We start from the raw sequence: 19,955 nt of genomic DNA on the forward strand, positions 1-19,955 counted from the left end.
ACATCTTCACTGACAAAAGACCTACAAAGAGAAAGCCCAATATTAAAAAGCAGGAGAGCTCTGTTCTTTCTTTTTATACACAGTCTTTCCTTTTTGTTCTCCTTTCTATCGAGCAGTATCCCTGGAGCTGTCTGTGTCAGGGTCTCTCATAAAATGTTGTGTAGACAGTATGATGAGCAAGTAAAGGACATACTGTTGTTTTCTCTTGACAAGTGAGGAGAAAGAGGGAAGTAGCCAAGGGCAGCAGCAGCCTGCAGTGTTTTCTTATATTAAAATACCACCAAGTGTCACTTTTGCTCCACAGGCAGCTGCTGCTTTTGTGCAATAACACAACCTCAGTCACTGAGCGGATGACAGCACTGCCTATCTGAAGCAGCACGGCACTGGGAAGGACCCATACCTGCCCTCTGCCACTAATTTACTGCAGAACCATCAGTAAGCTGTACGTGGCCATATCCAGTGTGCAAAGTGCTGTCCTCATTTAGAGAGTGTGAAAATCTTCTGTCGAGAGTTATTACAGAGCTGCAACTTCTTTGTCCTCGTCTATTGGCATTGCAAGCAGAGTAATCTAATTAAGCACATGAAGAACATAGAGTGTAGAAAAGCATTACCCCCATGAGCGCTTCAGGAGAAGTCAGAGCTCTTTGTGCTTTGCAGCTGAAGGGATAGGAAAATAAAAACGAATAGGGAATCTGTTCGTTTTTATTTTCCTTATTTGCAGGCCAGTCAGGCCTGCAACCTGCATGAGATAAGGAGGAGGAAAAGGGGGTTCTGCAGCCCTATGTGACACATGACCAAGCTCATGGACAGAACTGGCTGATCCTGACTAGGGGACCTACGGCTCCTCTTACCTGAGTGAAGGTCTGGGTCTGAATCTCTTCAAACTCCTCCAAGCTGACATGCTTGGCTAAGCTTGAGTTAAACAGAGACATGGACCCTGCCTTGTTGCATTCATCTTGCACCTGTGTAAGGACAAGGATGACTTCTGACTTGGTCAGGAGTGAGACAGAATTGAAGGCTGCTCGTTGTTCACCAAAAGGATAGTCTGGGATGCAAATGAGCCCTGACAACAAACAAAAGAACACATTACTGCCTGCAAGGGCATCTAAGTCGCTGTTATGGAGTAAGAGTACAGCTCTGTTTTAGGAGACAGTTTGTGAAAAGGACTCTCCCCAAGTGAGCTTATCATGTATTCGGTCTCAGTAGGTGGCTGGATGAAAGAGTGGCTGTTCTGCAGCAGTGACCTTCTGAACACTTCCATAAGGGGCTGAGAGGAACTCCTGGCCTCTGATGTTCCCAAGACTTTGGCTCATGACATATCCTCAATAAAGAACATAGAACTGGCAAAATCTTCTCACTGAAGTTTCAAGACACAGCTGAGTCATCTGTGAGAGGCTACTTGTGAGCCACATCAAGATCTTCCAAAAAACTGGAAGATTTTAGTGCATAAGATATCCCCTCTTACTGCAGTCACATCATGCCAATGTAAGAGCCTAAAAGAGTCTGAGTTCTTTCATGCCTGAAGTATGCCACAGCTGAGCACAGCAGAGAAGGAAGTCAATCCCAGCTTATTGCAGAGTGAAAGACAAACAATTACACTACCGTGCATTTGGTGCCACGGATGGTGCAGAGTTACTGCAGCTTAGATAATGGATAACAATGTGTTTTACACAGAGGTAACAAAAATATACAAATACACTCTAAAAAAAAAGCACAGACATTACCAGACTTCTGAGTATATCTCCTCCTGCTGTCTCTCACAAGTACTAATCATCAGCATGAACCTGAGAGTTTCTGCAACTTAAGTATAAATCCTATCACAGACAGAGATTCTACAAGCATGCCAAGTTCAAACTGCTCCACTGTTTCCTATACCTTTCTCTGGTACTTTCTCCTCCTCTTTGTCTGGCGGGGGGACAAAAGAAAATATGCGAGGTTTGGAAGTGATGACTTTGCCAAAGATCATCCTGTTCATAGCACGCTCATAGTCCAATTTCACTTCTTTCTCCAAACAGCTCATGCGGCCTAATACTCTGTTACAAGACACAGAAACAATGATAACCCACAGTGTCTGAACTGAAGCCTGTCCACAACTCTACTGCAAAATCTACCCTTCACTCCCCCCCTCCCACATTTGCTAACCTATAAGCTCGCTAGGACTGGAGCAGCCAGTAAAGCTTTCAATCAGACATTTAAGTGAGGACCTGAGACTAGGACTGCAGCCTTCTTAAGTGCCTTTTCAGATCAAAGCGAAGTCTCTACTGAGGGCATGCAGATAGAGCATCGTTAGAGAGGGGAGTGTAAATAACTAAGAACTGAAGAAGCTTACTTGTAATTCTGGAAAAGTTAGGCTATTTGGAGCACCCTCCTAGCTGTCTCCCACTGAGCACCTCTAGAGATGTTTCTTCTGGTTTCCCCAGCTAGAATGTGTTTAAGTGCTGAAGCCTTGCTCTGCTTGACCTAGGAAATCATCATCTTTCACCTCAGGCAGGCATAATCCTTTTTTTTTTTCTGCCTACATTTCAGCACACAAACAGAGACTAATTATTCACCTGCTCTTCTATTTAGGTTTGCAGAGCATAAAGCCCCTTACACCTTCCTGTCTCTGAGCAGGGCAATAAGTCATGGCTGATTCTCAGCACCGCCACTAATGGCTCATGATTCATCAACCCAGGGACTCTTAAAACGCCTCCCTGATATGAACTGCATCTCAAAGAGACACTTGATTATATTCAGGTGGAGATCTTCTGTTCTATTTGCTTCACTCTGTGCAGATCTTTTGATTTGTTTATTAGAGCAGTTAACAGGTAGAAGTGTCACCAGCATAAAACAGCCAATCCTCTGGAGACAGATGGTGGTCTGTAGATCAATTCAGAAATGACTGATCTGTGCCATTGGAAGCTCAGGGAGCAGCAAGTTCAACCAGGGTGTTTCTGTCCTACTTTCTGCTGCTGAAGGTCACTTAACTGCAGGTGTAAGCATGGCTCAGTGGATCTGCATGCAAAGTGTATCTCCCTCACCTGGGAACACTAACAAGATCACCCATCCTGCACAGGTATCACTGGGGCTCTCGTCCTCCTTATTTCTGATGACAATCTGGGTAAGAGAGTGTTTACACATACTGGAAATCAAGTGAGATCCATGGGCTGAGTTAGATGCTCAAGATCTGCCTCAACTGTCACCCATTCCATAAATCTACTAAGTCCTACAATGTTAATTGGCTAAAGGCTGAGACCCAAGACAGGTACTTGATATTTTACCTGTCAGTCTTCTTCAGTTTGGGTGTATGCAGAGCCCACAGCTTTATTTTCTCCAGGTCTGTATCACTGATGCTATTTAATCCATCTGTGGGCATGGAGTCTACATACAGGTTATAGAGTAGCTGCGCCTCCGTCTTTTTACGCAAGGTGCTGGCAGAAACTACTCGCTGTGCAAACACCCGAGGATCTTCAGCCAGAAACAGCAGGTAAATTCGTGGCACCCAGTACTGACAAGACAGCAACGGGGCTCTTCCTAAAAATGAAAATAAAGTTTACAAAACTCTACAGGGAGCACAAAACAAATGGCTTGCAATGCTGACAGCACCTATCCCATGGATGATGGAATTGGGTCAACTTAATGGAGATCAAAGTGAAGGACTAAGTCTGAGGACAGCAGAAAGCAAGGAGCATGAAATTAGCAGCATCTCCAAGCTCTGCAAAAGGTGAACATTCGATCTTAATCTGTCCACAACCCCCCTCAAAATGGCATTGGCTCAGAAGGACCAACATTTAACTTGTCATGAAGGCAGAGAAGATGGGAGACAGAAAAAGGCAGAGCTTCCACAGGGAAGCCCTCAAATAAGTTGTGAAAATGAGGCATGAAGGTCTTGCCCCTGGAGGTTTTTCACGACAGGTTTAACAGATGTGTGTCAAGAATAATTTTGAGAGGATTCAATTATTTCTTGACATCACACCCATCTCTGCCTAGGACTAGCATGAGTAATGGACTTTCAGTACATATGCCTGTTCCCCAAAAGTCTTACTTGCAATACCTTCTGGAATTATTCCTTCACTGAGGATGGGTCTCCCTTCTTCATCACACACCAGCCCATTTTTATCTAACTTATGGACCAAATAGAGTTTCGTCTCTTTGTCATAATCCAGAACACCAACATCAATCCACTTGTAGATTAACTTCTGGCTTTTGGGGTCCTCTGAGAGGAGAATCAAGGATTAAAACAGGGTTATTTTTTCTTACTACCCTAAAAGGATTTTTTAGCCCTTTTCCTGAGGGCTACAGCAAATAGACTTTCCTGATCAGTGGTAAGGCTATGGTGAAATCAATTTACTAGTCTGAATCTCTGTCAATCTCGGATCATTACTGCCATGACAAATAAATAAACTCAAGTTTCACCACAATTTCCCCCCTCTGAGGAGTGATCAAGTATAGCGTTCCCCACGGCAGCTGTATACAGGCACACAGCAAGCAGAAGTCAGCCATGTAAAACATGGAAACAATCAGTCTAGGGCAGAACAGACAGTCATCAAGACCCTTGGTCTCATCCTCTAACTGCTTGAATCTGATCAGAGCATGCTATTGCTTTTCTGCTGAATAGGCCCATAATAGTTAGCGCTGCATCACTTGAGCAGTAACTCATTCAGCCTTTACCATGTCCCAGTACATCATCTGTAGGTAGAAGTGCTCTCCCAGGCACTGGCTTTCTGTCATGAGATCCTGGCTCCAGTCCTAGAGAGATCCACTCTTCTGGAGTTCGACAGTCATAGTCTTCATTGTCAAAGATCTAAAAAGCACAACACAAGTGAAGTAAAGCCTAGCTTTGTGGTAGAAAAATTAATGAAAAAAATTAGCATGCAGAACAGAACATCTCAAGCTGGAAGGGACCCACAAGGACCATCAAGTCCAACTCCTGGCTCCACAGAGGACCACCCAAAATTCAAACCTTATGTATGAGAACATTGTACAACTGCTTCTTGAACTCAGTCAAGTTGAGGCCATGACTACTCTGTCCTGGGCAGCCTGCTCTGAGTGCCCTATCACGATGTCAGCAAAGAATCTTCTCATAATATCTAATCTACGCTTTCCCTGAAACGCAGCTTCATCCTGCTGAGAGCAGAGATCAGTGCCTGCTCCTCTCATGAAGAAGCTGTAGACAAGTTTGCAGTTCCTAAAAAGGCTACTAAAAGTGAAAGCAGTTAAGATGCAAAAACTGTGCTGATATTTAATCAACAGCCTTCTTTCAAACAGCAACATCTGCACCTCTAGTCCTCTCCAAGGGAGAGACCAGCACGTGGATTAGTTCCACACAAAAACTGAGTGCAGTAGTCAGCAGAAACATGTGCCAGTACCTTTTCTCTGGACAGCGTGGAAGGTAGCATGGAACATCCTCAAGGACTACTAGTTCTAATGGAAGTTGCAGGCACCCTGCAAAAGATGCTCAACATCTTGTTGATATCCTTCAGGGCCCAATGCTCTGAAGCATGAGTGTCCAACCTTCTGGCCATACTGAGTGAAGAGGAGTTGTTCTGTGCTGCATGCACATTATGTAATGCCTCATATTTATTTCCAAAGAAATGACAGCAGATACCAAGAGTACCCTAACACTATTTGAGAAAGCAAATTCTTAGCTACAAAGCAATATCTTTCAACACAGTGACCACAGTTAGCTATGCACTTTTGTCAGCAATGAACAAGAGCCAGCATGCTGCACTTGTAAAAACCTGTACCAGCAGAGATGAGCCACTGTTGCTCTCACTGCTGCTGAAATGCACAAACTACCGCCTCACTGTGCTGACATCCATTGTTTGGTCTCCCTAAACGTTCAGCAAGTGTCAGTGAATGTCAATGAGTGCCATTTTCTCCACAGGGAGGAATTCACTGGCACACCTTTACTTCATACACACTTCCATGTCAGCTGCCATTCTGTCAGACTGCCCCTCTGCTGCTACCTGCCATACAGCAACAAAATGTAACAGAATATTGGTGGGAAGGTTAAATTTCTACTGTCATCCCACCAACACCTGCTGCTTCTGACATCACGGGCCAACAGAATAAAACAGGAGGCATTACTTTTGGAGTAGCCCTCATAAAATACATAATATAGTATATGCGTATAAAGTAACAACACTTCTGTTGCTTCTTATTTGCAGGGCAGGGGGTGGCCACAGTGCAAGCTGTGCTGGGCTACATGCAGCCTGCAGGTTGGATGCACCTGCTCAAAAGCACTGTACTATTGTTATCGTTGAATCAGTGACAGTTCAGCGTCCTGTGATCCTCAGAAACATCCTGTGGCATAAGCAATGAGATCACAAGTGCCAAATGTGCTCTCCTACCTTTAGTGGGAGGTGGGTAGGACATTTCTCCCCCTCAATAGCTGGTGTACTGTTAGGATCGTAGTGCCTTGGTATCAGCTGATTGGAGTCTATCCCCTCACTGGCCAGAAGTTGAGCAATATCCAAGGAGAGATAAAGCCGTCTTCTCCTGTTGAAAATGGAATAGGGGAAATAACCACTTAACGTACTTAAAAGAACTTCCATGCCTGTAACTGCACACCCTCACTCCAGGATGTTGCAGGGCTCTCAGAAGGCAAAAGAGATCATCATTGTGTCTTGATCAGTCCCGGAGTGACAGAACAGCTACATCACACACTCTCAGGGACACAGTGGACCCATGTTCTTTCTACTCTGTGGATCTTATTGGGGTTGGTCTAAAATATTTTTCTAACAGCTTGCTTTCTTCTCCAAATAGACTTAAGTTGCGAGTTTTGTTTCTTTGTCTTTTTTCTTTTACTTTTTGTTAAATGAGAACCACTTCAGAGACTGACTTCAACATCTCCCGCATCCACAGTACAGTTAGCTCAGCAGGCAGAAAAGGGATGTACAGCAGGAAACCTGCAAGAAGCACTGGGTGAAGGAAGAAACAGGAACTTCTTGTACAGTTTCTCTGCTGAAAAGATGATTTTATGAGTCTAATTCCACATTAACAAGCGTTGTTTGAGAGCTCAGAAGTGATACAAATCCTACAGAGCAGTGGCGTCCAAACTTTTAGATTGTGCACTCACCAGTAAAAAGCTTTGAACAGCCATCCCACAGATGTGATGCTGTGTAACCGTACTATGAAGGCTGCACTGAAGTAATGCCTCATGTTACTACATTGGCCCCTCAATGTCAGAGGGGGACGTCAGTGGGACGACAGGAGAGGTTGAACCTTCTCACCAAAATTCCAGTCCATGTTGTTGCCAGCATGGGGGCAGTCTGACAGAACAGCAGCTGACATGGAAGTGCAAATGAAGCAAAGGTGTGTCACTGAATTCCTCTATATAAAGGAAATAGCACCTACTGACACTTGCTGAACATTTATGGAGGGCCAAACAGAGGATGTCAGCACAGCAAGTCAGAGAATGGTGCATTTCAGCAGCAGTGACAGCAGTGTGAAATACAAGCCACATTCCAGATAGCCATGGAGATTTTTACAAGCACAGCATGCAGACTCTTGTTCATTGCTGGCAAAAATGCATATCTAATAGTGGTCGTCATGTTGAAATAATTGCTTTGTAGCTGAGAATTTGCTCTATCAAACAGTGTTAGGGTGCTCCTGGTATCCACTGTCATTTCCACAGAAATAAGTAGGAGGTATTACTTCCAGAGAAACCTACATTATGTACGACACACAGTGTATGCAAAAAAACCCAAAACAAAACGGGAAAAAAAACAGGATTTAAAAAGGGATGAGAAAAAGGTTAAGTAAACACTATTTTAACATTTACTTTTTATTTATACTTTCCTAGTGCACCACAGAGGATTGTCTTGTGTACCCCCTTGCATGCGCATACATTGTTTTGGATTCCACCGCTTTCCAAGATACTAAGGATTTTAAATAGTTCATGTCTTAGAAGCAGAAATCAACACCTTAATCTGCTGCATCCATTCCATAACAAAGTCTTCAGCTACATTCTTGTTACTCACTGTAACATGGTGGAATATACAGCAACGACAGCAGAGCAGCAAGGACCTAGGCTGCAGCAAGTATTTGCTCCAATGCAACAGCCATAAGCATAGAAATAAAGGAAAAAAACTACTTACCCTCAGAAGGCCTCAGGTACACAGGAACCTCCCATAAGATACCATTGCTTTCATTGCCAACCCTTAAATGAGTTCTGGGAAGGGGTGGACCCTGTCTCCACCCCTTCTGGCCACTCAGGTGCACTGCATACACCTGAGCTCCCTGGGGTTGGCCCTGCCTTCCCACCAGGTGCTCCATCACTGTTTCAATCTGTGACTTAGCATTTCCACTACACTCACCTCTCTATTTCGATGCTCCGAGGGCACTGCCCTGGAGGTGTTTGGAAGGCAATCTGCACTTTGGGTTTAAATGACTGTTCGGGGAAATGCGACTTGCTGAGGTGCTCAGTGGTTGGTCCCATCGCTTGTGCATCCAGAAGACTCACAATGTTCTCAGGCATCTTGAAAGTTGTGACTGAGAGACAGAAACAAATGTCTGAAAGCACCAGGCATCACCCCACATCCAAACACGTGGCACAGAAGAAGTTTCCATTGACAGTGACTGTACTGAACGTTATTAGTATGTGGGGCACTGACTTGACTGGGAGGAACTCACTTCCATTCCCAGCTTTGACACACACTGTCAGTATGATTACAGGCAAGTTTCTGCCTCTAATGCATTGCTTCCCCAGCCTCAGAAAGGGGTGGGATTCCCCTGCTTCCCCAGGTTGCTGTGATTCAGTGGCAACCTAGAAGAATTCAGGAGAGATGGAGATAAAAGGCTTGTAAATAGTGCAGGGGAGACGAAGCTGTTCAGGTCATCCTCACCTGCTAAAGTCCCTACTCACACCTTACTCAGCACAAACCTCTCCTCAGTTTTTGCTCAAATGAACCTCCCACACGCATCAGTGGTGGTTTGAGATCAAAACTGAGTCAAACAGCTATCAATCTCACAGTTTGGCCAAATGTTTTCAGTGGAAATGTGCACAAAGCGAGAAGTACATATTTCCAAGAATTGGCTAAAACTAAACCATGTCATTTACTCCATAAATAAACTAAATTGTTTGTATTGCTAGACAAGCTGCAAATAATAGAACAGCAGCAAAGTGGGAATTTGAAGCTTAACCTAAATTAAATAATTGCATGCAAGCTTTAAAAAACACCATTCCCTAGACAGAGCTAAGCATTGAACCAAAAATAGATTTTGGTGGAATGAGAGCTTTCCATCTGATGATTTTTCATTAATGCTTGTGAACACTTGATCATGGAGCAGCTTCAGGTTCTGGCTCATAAGCCTATATTGTGGATGTCAAGCTATGGTCCCAGGCTTTCACCTTCCTATGTATGTTTCTGCCTGTGTCTGGGTGAGCCTCATTGAATTCAAAGCAATTGTGCACAGCAGCCAACAGCGCTGAAGCCAGACATATTTCAGGATGATCAGGTACAGAGAGGGTCTTTTACTGCAGTCACTGTGCCTTTCTTATGCCCTTGTAAGCTGTCCATTGACTGCTTATGGACTAGAGGAGACAGCCACTGAACCAACTCCCTTCTCTATTCCATTCACTTAGGAAGTACACCTAAATAGGATCCTAAACATTTGCACTGTCTATACCAGTACTGAAGCTTATGATAATTTTGAGGAATCTCTAAGATGTTTATTACAACTCCTTTAATTTCACATACATCTCTCGCTTGGGGTCCTTACAGAATGGCCCTGATTTATATCTGTTTCCAGGGACCACAGCTGTTCCAATTTTGTCACTCCATTGTTGCAAAATCCATGGCACCATCCATTATAGCACTTTGTGCATTATCAACTATTTATGTCAATACTTAGTGTTTCATTTGCATTACATTTCCAGCTTTATAGCTTCCTCCCCCTTGAAGAAGCAGCAGATCATAAACAGAGATCTGTCTCCACTTGTTAGGAATCAGTCTGTCTTGTTAAGACTCACTTGAGGATGCAATCATTTGTCCCCACTCATGAAAATAAATGTCACTCCCAAGCATAGGAAGGTAGTATATATATATTTACCATCTTTCTCTAACACTAAACTCCCCTCTCATGCACACTTTCTCCCCCACTGTCAGCCTATGATCCATCCCTCAGGAGCGTTCTAGGGGCAGGCAGAGGTCAGCCAGATCTTTCAGCTATGCTCTATGCCTGTATTTGTGCATCCATGATACAAGCTCTTGTAAGCAGGTGGTATCAGCAGCTCAGTATGCACAAAGACCCTCTACATCTAAGAGAGATCAAGGCACTCTGAGACACAGTTGGGTGCAGAATGAATAAGTGAGAGAGAATCATGACTTTGGCTATGAGTACCCAGCTCCTGAACACAGCTTTAAAGGGTGGGTCCAATTTCACTGCTCTGCGTAGCAAGGGAAAGGGCATTGCTGGCTCAATTATCACTCAGTGATAAAGAACATAAATTCAATGCTCTCCTGACATTTGAAACTGCCAAATACCACACAGCGAACTCCCATAGACAACAATGCAGTCCACCTGAACCTTGGCAGTGAATATATTCAGGAGAAGAGGGAGCATGGCTTTACTACACAGACCACTTTGCTCTACCTCTAAATGAAATTCATTTTTCAAGGGATACTTAGGCACCTCAGCACCTTTTCTGGCACTGACAGGGGAAGGAAAGTAGTGCACTAAGCTATATAGTCTCAGCCTAGTTCTGTGCACACTCAGTATAAACATCCATTAGGGGTTATGGCTCATATCATATCACCTCTCCTCTCAGTATATTTACCTTTAGGGGTGTGCAGTTCGAGGTCCGCCTGATTTAGCAAAGAATGGTATATACGGGGGGCAGCACGAGCATCCTGAAACGCAGTGAGAGAAATGTGAGAGCACAGTTACAGCACAGTGGGAGGGTGGGTTTTGGTGTCAAGACAGAGGGTGAAACAATGGAACTCACTTTACCAGAGCTTTAAGGATAAATGTGACTATCAGTAATAACCACTAAAGGCTCAGAGAGGCACACATTCCTGGAAAATGCAGCCCAATGCACAGAGAAGAAGGGAATTTGTCAGCAGAGTGCAGCCTGAAGTCAACTTAAACTATGGACTGAGGGCTGATGAAGTAGGCAATCATCACAGTTTTACTTCCAAATATTTTCTGCAGTCGCAACTGTTCTGCCTTGCCCTGCTCCACTGGCATTATAAACACAGCTACATCATGAAGACACAGATACAGCACTGACCACTGAGGAAAGCAGAACATCTATGATCAGGAAGAACCTCAAGGCTTCACTTTGTAAGAGTCAAGGATTTGCACAAAGGCCTCTGACAGAATTGAAAGGCTGGGAGCTGGGATGAAAATTGCATTTCTCCACACCAGGTGCACCCTGTTCTTATTTCATTTAAGAAAGTCCACAGTAGAAAAAAGAATTGCTCTTTGCACTTACCTCTGAGATACTGGAGGCTTCTGGAGTGGGAACACTAGAATAGTCAGCCTTTTGTCTAATGGTGGAGTATGTTTTTTCCCCCTGGTTACAGCTATCAGGAAGCAACAAATGCCTTCCTGGTCTGTGGCTCTGGCATGAAGCCTTACAGCTGGTACTGGGAGGGTTGGGGCTCCTGCCCAGAGAATCCATCAAATCCTTATTTGCTTTATCCATCTTCTTGGTACAATGGTGCTGCAATGCAATCCTGGGCTTTCCAGAGTGAAAAGACATTGAGTCAGTTAAACACTCCATCCTTGGCATTCCTCCACACCCTCCCACCGTGCTGGATATTGTAAGACTTGCTAAGATGAGTGGGTAACAAGGTTGGTTTGACTCCCTGCTTGGGTACCAAGCACTGCCTTCATGATCTGGGGGCCATTGGTCTCACACAGCTGACTGGATGGCTCAGCAACTGTGGGGAAAGACTGTTTTATTATGCCAAATGGGTTCTGGAGGGGAAAACCAGCAGTATACACATGAAAAGCCGCTTTCCTGAAGCAGCAGGGGCTTCCTGGATCCATGGCAGCATTCAAAAGGCTGCCAGGAGGATCTGAGTAAACTGGGACTAAACAGAAGTGCTACTTCTGCTGTACCAAAATCTCTTAAAAACCTTGTCACACTTGACTCCAGTGGGAGTAGGCCACAGCCTGGATACCAACACTGCAACTCCCAGATGTGAGGCCTGGCTCTTTCATTTAAATAATTCAGGAGGGATGTTTAAGCATTGCCTGACGAATATTAAAATACAGCCAGAAGCTCCTCTCTCTCTCTCTTCCTGTGGGGGATATTTTTGCTGGTGATCTCAGCTCACAAATAATTCCCATTCTTCCACTTTGAGAGATGCAAGTCCAGGCAAGTATCACAGACATACGGCTGTATTTTACAAAAACCTCCATGCACAGATAGATGCTAATTAAGAGCAGCTCCCAGACTTTTGGCAGGATGATAATGCAACCCTTGATTTTAGGCTTGTCTAAACACAGAGGTGACTACTGTCACTAATTAGTGGAGCTGAAGTGACACAAGCCCCTCCAGCCTGCACACACACATGCTGACAGAACGATGTGCACAAACCTGTCAAGCTTATTCCTATAAATTATGAGTCAAAGCCCTCTGTGGTGTCTCTCAAGGATTCCCTGAGTCTGATATGGCTTATTCATTAATTCCAGCTCAGGGCTAGACCCCAACTCCTCATTCAGCCCTACCTGTGGATGTTTGTGCCCTGAACCCTTCCTAAGACTCATACATCTGCCTCACTCATTCCTGGAGGCCAAGTCCCTGCAACAGACTGCTAAATGGAGTCCTCCAGCGTGCTGCAGCTAATCCTTAGGAAAATGCTGCCTGGTCTTGTCGGCCACAGCCAGTGTGGTGCCTGTCTGGAGTCTTGTTCTCACTCGAAGATGACAATGAACAGAGCGGAAAACTGTGCCCATCCCACACTCAGGATCAGAAGGGAATTTTTTCTGAATTTCACCTTGCTGTCTGTCTGCACGAATGAATCAGGTACACACGGCAGAGAAAGCATTACATGCATGCCTGAGATAAGAGGGAATAACTGAGCAGGTTTATTACTGTAGGTTCAAGCCAGTGCACAATTTTGAGAGGTTGAGTCAAAAAAGAAATCGGATAATAAATCAAGGTTACCATGATGCGAATCCTTTAAGTGACACAGAGCAAACAAATAGATTGCAGAGGCTTGGGAGACAAGATCAATAATACCCTCTCCCCTCATTCAAGCTAGAAAATCTCAAATCTTTCTCCTCCTAGCTTCTCTTTGGCACAAGAGCTGCAAACTCAGACCCTGAAGAATGAATTTTCCATGGAGGATTTTGGTTTTATTAGTTATTTTATGCTCTGGCCATATCTATTTTAGCAACCCAGCAGGATTGATCGGTATCGAACAAGATTCAAGAATTCCTGATGAATCACTGCTGGGCTTTGTCAGGACAGTTGCTCAGGTACACCAACCAGCAGCAATGTGGAACAAGACCTGCTGTGCCACCTGAGCGTCCCTCCTGGGTGAGGGGAGGCAGCAGTGCAACTTGCTATACTTTTACCTTTTAGGGCCTGAATCCACAGCCCATCGAATTCAAAAGCTATCACCAGGAGGAAAGGTGGATCAGAACACTGAGTCCATTTGCCTTTTAGCAGGACTGGCAATCTCTTCCCAGATCTCTGCATGTTCACACCTCCACACAGTCCTTCCTGAGCACTTCTCTCAACAATAAAACAAAACCCTCCCTGGTGTCCAGCTCAAAAGCATCCACCACATTCCTGCAGCTGCACAGAGGGAGGGTTGGGTGTTTAGAGCTACCACCACAAAACTGACATATCACACCCAAAATAAACAACAAAAGCAAGCCTCCAACATGTCACATGCTACCAAACATGCATATCATAACAGCTTGACTGTATATGACACAGGTTGTAGAGAGAGGGAGAACTGCTAAATACAAAGGGAATCCTACTTTCTGACCACCCAATCCCCAGAACACAGTGGGGAGCCTGGTATTCCCAACCAGATCTAGGAACAGACCCCAAGTTGGTTTAAAAAGTGAGATCCACTCTTTTACTGAGCCTAGATACTGTGTTCAGCAGCCCATTGTGGAGCAACCTGCCCTTCCCTGGCCTCCAGCTCCCTGAGGAGGAAGGGAGGATCTCCTCCCAAATCCTCGCCCTAGGGTGGCCCTGGATGCCTGGGCAGAGTGCCTGATGTGTGTTACAGAGGCTGCTGGCAGCCTGAGGTTTCAGACACATCTTCTAGAGCATTCTCAGCCAGCGGGAAACAGACAGTGCTCGGGATTTTCTTTGCTGCACGAGAGATGCTGAAGTAAAGCTGTGAAATGGTACAGAGCCTTGTTTGTGTCACACTCCAGCTGCGTGCCACCTTTGCTTGGAGCACGGCCCTCAGGGCAGTCAGGGCTTGAGCTGCAGACGAGGCAAGCTTTAAACCAACACCCACAGCCTCAGCCCTTCCAGCTTTAGCCAGAGGAAGCCTGGAAAACGGCCTCAGAAAGCTTCTTTCCTTCCACACAACGTTCAAAATGCACTAAAAACTGAGACAGGAAAAAAGTGCTTAAGAACTAATTTAACCGCTAGGCGAGGCTGCCCACTGAAACCCGCCCCTCCGCCTTCCCGCTCACCGAACCGCCGGGCCCAGCGGAACCGACCCCGGTTTCGGTTCCCCGACCCTCGGAGCGTCGCTGGCAACCGCTGCTGATCACCGGCGGCCCCGTCGTTAGGGGAGGGCCGGGCGCTACCATCCCGGGGCGGGGTTCCCTCGCGGCCGGCCGGGTCCGCGCAACGGCCGCCTGCGGCTGGGAGGAGCTGTGGGGTGGGCGCGGGAACATGGAGGAACCGCTGTGCCCCCGCGGGGCAAGCGCAGACCGCCTCTGCCAGCAGGGAGGCAGCGCAAGGTAACCGTAAAGCTTCTCTGCCAGCAGAGAACCACTACGGGGCCCTACGGAGTTGCCGTAGAATGTGTCTGCCACCATAGAGCCACCACAGATCCCTCTGCCACAAGGGCACCACAGAACAACTCTTCCGCTATAGAGCCACCACAGGGCACCTCTGCCACCACTGCTGCCACCGAGCCAACTCAGAGCTGCCCCCACTACTACCATACAGCACCCAGCACGGCCATAGGGTGCCACTGCCCTAGCTCTGAGCCCCCGCCATCACCAAAGAACCATTGTCACCAAAACACCACTACAAAGGTGCCAGCGTCATCCAAAGAGCATGGTAGCTACCTCAGGGACGCCATCAACGTAGTGCCAGTACAGAGCCACCAGCCTCTGCCTCCCAGGGGTTACCTACAGTTGAGCTGATGTACCCATGGACATCCTAGGCCACCACACCTACTGGGTCAGACCGCCTGGAGAACATGTCGTGATCAGATGAGGGGCAGGTGCCACTGGGTTCAGCTGGAAGACACCCAGCAAAGCAAGGGTCAGCAGGGGCCCGGGGCTGGGTGGCAGCGGGGCAGGGGGCCGTGCCACCAGGAGGCAGCAGAGCCCAGGCAATGAGCGCCTCGCCCTGCCTGGCGCTGGGCTGGTGTCATTCTGAAGTTTGCTGAAGAAACCCCCAGGAGTAGGTTCTCCATTACACCGCTGGCCTTGTTGCTTTATTTAATCAAGGCTTCCCTCAATTAAGCAGAACGTGATTATGGTTCTTCGCGGAGATTCCAGGGGTGGCATCACAGGCTGTGACTCTTGGCCCAGAGAACTCAAAGGGGGAGCTCAGTTGTGCTCTTCTGGGACAGCCTCGTGCCCCCTGCAGCGGGTGTGCATTCGCAGCAAGCCTTGCTGTCCACCTGGTTAACTGTGCTTCTTTTCTGGCCGAGCTTTCAAAGTATGACACAAAATGCTTCAGTGAGCCAGGAGATGAAAGCGGAGCTGTTTCAATTGGCTGGCCCTTCAGAAACCTGCCAGGGCAGAACTGAAACCAGACAGGTGTGCGATTGACCGTGCTCTCCATCACTGTGCTGCAGTGAGGGTTTCATTTCCTGACCTGCCTTCAAAAGGGCCCTGTGATTCCCAAGAGATCCATTCCCCGGGGCTGCAGCAGGGAGCACCCTGCCCTGTTTCCAAGATGGTGGTGGCTGGCATTCAGCACAGCTGCTTCCATTGCTGCTGAGCATCTCTGTGCTGTCCCCTCATCTCAGTTCAAGCTTAGATGCTGTCCTCAGCCAGGCTGGCATGAAAAGTTTAATACTATCTTCCTTCCAACACTTCTTCCTGCTCCTTTTCTACCACGTGCTTTTTCTAGGCCACAGACCTTCCAGTACTTACAGCTGATGCTGAGCTCCCAAGAATTTGGTTCTCCAAAAACAGGTTCCTGAGCTTCTGCAGAACCAGCATGGTCTGGTTCCAGTGCAGAACTGTTCTGAGTGAAGGAAAACACTGCTCTCCCAGTCCAACAAAGACAACTGCTGGGGTGGTGAGAGCATGAGTGAGGCTTAGCAAAGTCTTGACCCACAGTGAGGGGCAGCTCTTGTCTCCCCCATCAAACCAGTTTAACTTAGGGGATGGTTAGCTTGTGGATTGGTACCAGAAAGGCAAACTATGACATGTGCTAGTGGTTTGCTCTTTATGTGAGGCTCTATCGACAAGAGGCTGGCTCCTCTGCTTTCTATTGTCAGTGAGCTTTTGCAGCCACCTTTCCTCCTCTCCCCTTTCAGTCCTTTGGCTCTGAAGCATCTATTCTAAACCAATAGCTCAGAAAATGCCAGGACAGAGTATTGCATGCAAGTTCACTATTACAGGGAGCAGCCTCCCTCTAGTTACAGGAAGAATAACAAAATATCGAAACACACAACTTGTGTGGACCTCAGAGATGATGCACTAGTTGTTTCATCACTTGCACCTCTCCAGAGTGGGTGGCAGGCACCTTCAGATTTAGCAATGTTTCCATACCTACCCCACACGCATTTTGCTGAAGGTGTAAATGATCCTCCAAACACGAAGCCGCTGGAGAATAAGGCCCTAGATTTCTCTGTCTCCACACCTACGTTTGTTCCCACACACAAGAGAGCATTGATTTAGAGTAAAGCACCACATGTTGACAATGTGAGCTACATTTGACAGAAAAAGCCACGAGGAAGTGACAAAGCAGGGAGAGACAGGAGGAGGTCTGGCTTCATCTTGCTTGATGCCTTTCTCCTGAAAGCTTGATTCTAGGAAAGCAACATCAAGCCTGATTCACCTTTATACTCCTGATATTTGTTGCATCTCTTTTCACACCAGGCAGGCAGTTACCTTGAGTTCATGCAGGGTGGGAGTGGGGGAGCAGTTCATGCCAGGCAGCTGCACATTCTGTGCTTTCAAACTCTACTTTTCCCTGCCATCTCAAGAAATGAATGAGATGCTGACTCTGGTAGAGCAACCTTTGTGTTGGTTAGTTTTCCCCCTCGTTGCACACTCAGATCCTACCACCAGTCCAGTCAGAAGGCTTCCCAAAGCAATTTTCAGAGAAGGTGGATGAAAAACACGGGGTTGGCCAGGAAGATGGCAGTGAGGGCTGCCAGGGCCATACCTGCAATGAAAGAGGGTGGTTGCGATGGAGAAGTTAAACAAAACGAGCTCTCAGCAGTGGCAGGCAGCAAAGCCTGTAGTAGGCTTTTATTAGCTGAACTGTCCAGAAGCATCTCTAAAACAATCCTACTATCTTCTTCATAGGGCTACAGGAGCACTTGCTGAGGAAAGGAGGCTGTTAACAGCTGGGACACAAGTCATCCCAGGTAAGAGAGGTGGGTTCTGCTTCACAAGGAAGCCAACATGCCCTGTCTGTACTGGGGAGGATGTAGCCTGAGAGGTGACATTTCCTGGCACTCTTCAGAAATTTCAGAGACTCACATACAAACACCCTTCAAGCATGCAAAACACAACACTCAGGAGGCTATAGATAGAACTGCTCTCTTCTAGGAAATATATCACCCGCCTCCAGTAAAATCCATCCTAAAAGAACTGCAAGCCATTTCTGAAAGATACTAGCAGTCTTACAACTCAGGCTTTCCCAGACAACGTGCAGGGACTGAGGTCCTCAGCCAGCTAACTTTGTGTGTTCGAGGAGGTCGGGGGACGCATGTTTTTTTTTTCTTAAATAAGATTTGAGGAAATGACTTGAAGTTCTGGAATTTTTCCCTGAAGCTTCAGGAGGAACAGCAAGCATTTCAGAGAGACAGAGGAAATCTTGACTCTCTGCTGGGAGTGATTCTGTGCTCACGGCAGGGTGTGGAGAGTGCTGGTTCAGCTCTGTGTGCTAAGGCAGACTGGTCAGGCTGAATGCTCTATCTTCTGTCAACTGGTAAGTGCCCACTTCATCTAGTTTTGAGTGAAAACACCATCCTCTGCTGACAAGCATTGCTCAAACTAATGGATTCCCATCAAAGCATTTTTTTCAACCAACTGGCGCTTGATAAAGGAATCCCCAACCTGCTTGGATATTTTCCACTCAAAAGCAAGTGCCAAGTGCTGGAGTAGATTCTCATCTGAACAATAACACTGCAGAAGCTGTACAGAGCAGGGCTTGAACTGATGGGCTGCACAAAATAGATGAGCTATATCAAAATAGATATATTTCATTGCACCAGGCCTTAGAAGAAATCAACAGAGACAGAGATTCAGGCATGTCAGTGTGTCAGAATGGTGGCTTTCCACACAAGAGGACAACCCCATGTTTTTGGATTTAGAGCAACTTCACAACATATCTCCCTGACATTTTTTTGTTGGCTGATTTATTGCGCCAAGTGCCAGCCTGACTTCCTGCCATCAGTAACACAGCACTGTCAATATCTGGGCATTGAGATCATTTATCTGGCTGGTTCATCTATTCTTAGAGTGCTTTTTCACCTAGGAGATAATGCTCCCATAAAGAACAGTCTCTAACACACAGAAAAAAAACATTAAAAACTATTGTTGGAAAGCAAAAACAAACAAAACAAATTTTTACTCTTGGCTACCTGATTGTTATATGCAGCTGTGAGTATTATAACAATAAAAATATGAATGTGAATAAAAATATGAAATGGGTAAGATAAAACAATGGAAGTTGAGCTTGAGCTTTTGTTGGAAGTACCTTGTTCTTGGTGTGATGGAGGGTCCCATAGCACCCTCCCATGATAAACAGCCATTGTTATCAGGCCCAGGTGCCAGCCCCCCTAACACTGCCACATGCTATGGGGCACTCAGGTCAGTGGTGCTGCAGGTGACTCACGCCAGCCCTACATGAAGTGACATTTCTGGGGTCTCAGCAGGGAAGCGAAGCTTCAAGTTGAGCTCCCTCCACTCAAAGGAAGCGTCACCCTTAGGAGTTGCCAACTCTTTTGCAAAGTGCAGGGAACAGAGCTCCAAAATCTGATGGGAGCCGTAGTCGTGTTGTTGCTTGAGAGAGACATAACTGGGAGAAACTGGGCAATCAAGACAGAAAAAGTACAGCTTCCAAATGTGTATCGCCATCCGGCTAATTCCTGCCTCTCCCTCTGCTGCCTCCTTTGCTGACGCTCCAGTCCCCACTTCAGTACCTGCCAGGTCCTCTTAGTGAGCTGACATTTCCATTCCTGACATTTACTGCAGCTCCATCTGGGAATTAATGGCCGGATATTAGCAGCGATGGGGCCGTTTATCATAATTAGTCTCATGAAGCTACTAAGCATCCAACTATTTTTCATCAGCACTGAGGAAATAAACTGCAGAATCCAGTAGATGCGACGGACGATTTATTTATTGATTTATTTATTTTGGTCTGTCAGGATGCAGCTCTAAAGTTTGCCGAGATGAGCAATGCTTCTCTGAGGTGATGACGACAGTGAGGCTGTTTGCCTTGGGTGCATGAGCAGCAGGAAAAAGGCCTTGAATCCCTCTGAGACAATGAGGAAGCATTTTTTACCCTACATCTGCTCTGCTGTCATGGAATGAGAAGTGGCAACAGGTTAAGCCCTGCTTTGACAAGCCCAGGAGGAGAGGGCCACCAGCCAAGCAATGGCATCAGGAAGGAAATC

At 46.3% G+C, this 19,955-nt stretch overlaps 1 protein-coding gene across 1 annotated transcript in view; it reads right to left on the reverse strand.

Annotated features, from left to right (window-relative positions):
• Window positions 1-14,721, reverse strand: part of DNAH1 (dynein axonemal heavy chain 1) — a 65,330-nt gene extending 50,609 nt beyond the window's left edge. Inside the window, 10 exon segments of the mRNA XM_065749695.1 lie at window positions 852-1,063; window positions 1,876-2,033; window positions 3,261-3,513; window positions 4,025-4,195; window positions 4,651-4,783; window positions 6,333-6,480; window positions 8,301-8,475; window positions 10,763-10,835; window positions 11,420-11,668; window positions 14,602-14,721. Of these exon segments, the coding sequence (XP_065605767.1) occupies window positions 852-1,063; window positions 1,876-2,033; window positions 3,261-3,513; window positions 4,025-4,195; window positions 4,651-4,783; window positions 6,333-6,480; window positions 8,301-8,475; window positions 10,763-10,835; window positions 11,420-11,668; window positions 14,602-14,721 (1,692 nt within the window).
• Window positions 14,722-19,955: the final 5,234 nt, after the last annotated feature.

The sequence above is a fragment of the Cyrtonyx montezumae genome, unplaced genomic scaffold, assembly GCF_038088225.1.
Source record: "Cyrtonyx montezumae isolate F1298 unplaced genomic scaffold, pur_monq_1.0 scaffold_6, whole genome shotgun sequence".
NCBI classification, from domain to species: domain Eukaryota; kingdom Metazoa; phylum Chordata; class Aves; order Galliformes; family Odontophoridae; genus Cyrtonyx; species Cyrtonyx montezumae.